This window comes from Etheostoma cragini, chromosome 10, assembly GCF_013103735.1.
Source record: "Etheostoma cragini isolate CJK2018 chromosome 10, CSU_Ecrag_1.0, whole genome shotgun sequence".
Lineage (NCBI taxonomy): Eukaryota > Metazoa > Chordata > Actinopteri > Perciformes > Percidae > Etheostoma > Etheostoma cragini.
In genome coordinates, this window is record NC_048416.1 from 15,666,851 (window position 1) to 15,669,077 (window position 2,227).

The following is a 2,227-nucleotide window of genomic DNA, read 5'->3' on the forward strand; positions in this document are numbered from 1 at the left end:
CTGTAAGGTGAGAGTGACGCTGCTGGAGAGGGAGGGCACTCCCTCATCAGAGCAGGTCACAGTTATATTATACTCAGACGCTTTCTCTCTGTCCAATTCACTGTCTGTCACTAAACTATAGAAATCATTAGAAGATGTGGTAATAGTAAATGGTATGTGGCCATTTATTCTGCAGTTTACTTGACCATTGTTACTTGAATCTGGGTCAAGAACACTAAACATAATTATAACTGTATTTTGGGAAGAGTCTTCTGGGATTGAGTCAGATTTGGAAAGTATACTGATTATGGGATTATTATCATTAATATCAATAACATCAACAATAATTTTACTGGAGTCAGAAAGACCACCGCTGTCTTGCGCTTCGATATCAATTTGGTAATACTTGGCTTTTTCAAAGTCAACTTCACCAACTAATATTACTTCACCGTTTTCATTTATTGTAAATATATCAGACACACTATCCATGGTTGACGACACTGAATAAGAAACCTCCCCGTTTGTTCCTTTATCTGCATCCGAAGCACCCACTGTTGTCACAGTTGTTCCTTTCTGAGAATTTTCGGCGATGGCTGCCTTGTAAACCGACTGCATGAAAACAGGAGCATTGTCGTTTACATCGAGCACTGTCAAATAAATCTTTACTGTACCAGACATCTGAGGATCTCCTCCATCTACAGCTGTTAACAACAGCGATATTTGTTCCTCTCTCTCTCGATCTAACGGCTTGTGTAAAACCATTTCGACCTTTCTAATTACATCTGCATGAGTTTGTATTTTAAGCATAAAATTATCTGTAGGTTTCAAGCTATAATTTTTCAGGCCATTCACGCCAATGTCTGCATCAACGGCCCTTTCTAACACAAATTTAGATCCAGTAACTGCTGATTCGCTAATTTCAAAACGTTTCTCGTCATTTTTAAAACTGGGACTGTTGTCGTTGATGTCGGTAATCTCTACTGTTATCGGAAAAAGCTCCATTGGATTTTCTAGAATAATCTGCAAATGTAAAGCACACGGCGTCGTCTGTCTGCAGAGCGACTCTCTGTCGATTCTCTCTTTCACTAGGAGGACTCCCCGCTCTCTATTCAGCTCAATGTATTCTGCACTGTCGCCCGTAAATATACGGGCTTTGCCTGACTTTAGTCTTTTCACATCCAATCCTAAATCCCGTGCTATGTTTCCCACCACAGAGCCCTTTGCCATTTCTTCTGGAATAGAATAGCTGACTTGACCGAGAACTGATCCAAGAGAGAACATTGAGATGAAAAGCAGTACTTGCCGTGCCATTGTTCTTTTCATATGCGTTTGCGCGACAAAAAAAGACTATTTGACTCGGTTTCCCAATAAAAATCTATCCATTTGAAAATTCATTGACAAAGGAATAATAAGTAATTCCACAAATTTTGAACGCGTCGATCCGGCTCAGCCTGTCCGAAAGGATGACATGTCAGTGAAAAATGCTTTCACCCTTTTTCTTTCTCTGAAATAACGACGTGATATGGGAGGATCTGCATCAAATCATGTCCACAGCTGCAATACCTTAACAGACAGCGTCCCATTGAGTTCAAAAAGCGAAACTGCAAGAACATCAAACCTAACATCAGCTGAAATAGTTTAGGAATATGCATTATATGCAAAATGGTGTTGTACAACTTCAAAATTAGTCATCAAAAGAGTTTGTCTTCACGCCCGCACTCAGATAAATGGCAGATACAGAAAATTACACAACTGAAAACCCATTATAACAACTATGTGACACAACATCAGAGAGAGAGAAAGATGGTGAATAGTAATGCCTCTGTCCAAAGTGCTGAAAATATGTTGTCAGAGATAAGACATATTTAAACTTGTAAATTTAACACAAGCAAAAGCGGATATTTCTAACCTAAAGAGGGGAATCTGGTTCACCTTCATCAAGGATGCTCTTTTGTCTCTGTATCCACTGCATCGCAAAATGTTTGAAAACAAAACCAGTTTATCTTGTTGGATAGAGCATACAACTCTGTCCCTTAATGCAAAATGTCCTTCACAATTGCACGCTAACACGAATTACATTTAAATCATTAAGAAAACACTGAAACGGTATTTAAGTGGTCTAACCTCTAGAGGAGAGTCTGGTTCATCCAGGATGCTCTTTTCACTCTGCATCCGCTGCATCGTCCCTGTAGAACTGGGGTCCATTATCAGCACGTTCTGACTACCAGCTCTGCCGAACTTACAGTCA

General features: G+C 39.7%; 3 protein-coding genes across 9 annotated transcripts in view; 1 reads left to right on the plus strand and 2 right to left on the minus strand.

The window, feature by feature from the left end:
* LOC117951263 (protocadherin beta-16-like) overlaps window positions 1–2,227 on the plus strand; it is a 122,438-nt gene that overhangs the window by 5,873 nt on the left and 114,338 nt on the right. The gene's annotated exons all lie outside the window — the stretch shown is intronic.
* Window positions 7–1,844, minus strand: LOC117951274 (protocadherin beta-1-like; the record flags this gene model as incomplete). Its single annotated transcript, XM_034882906.1, has 1 exon — window positions 7–1,844. A coding segment is annotated over exon 1 (1,296 nt), but the record flags the coding sequence as incomplete, so codon positions are not given.
* Window positions 2,050–2,227, minus strand: part of LOC117951266 (protocadherin beta-16-like) — a 65,950-nt gene continuing 65,772 nt past the window's right edge. For 3 of the 4 annotated variants that reach the window (XM_034882899.1, XM_034882896.1, XM_034882898.1), the window contains one exon: window positions 2,050–2,204. In XM_034882899.1, coding sequence (XP_034738790.1) covers window positions 2,059–2,204 — 146 coding nt within the window. In that variant the 3' untranslated portion in view covers window positions 2,050–2,058. Of the gene's footprint in view, window positions 2,218–2,227 lie in introns of all 4 variants that reach the window. The other variant, XM_034882897.1, reaches the window with a different exon arrangement.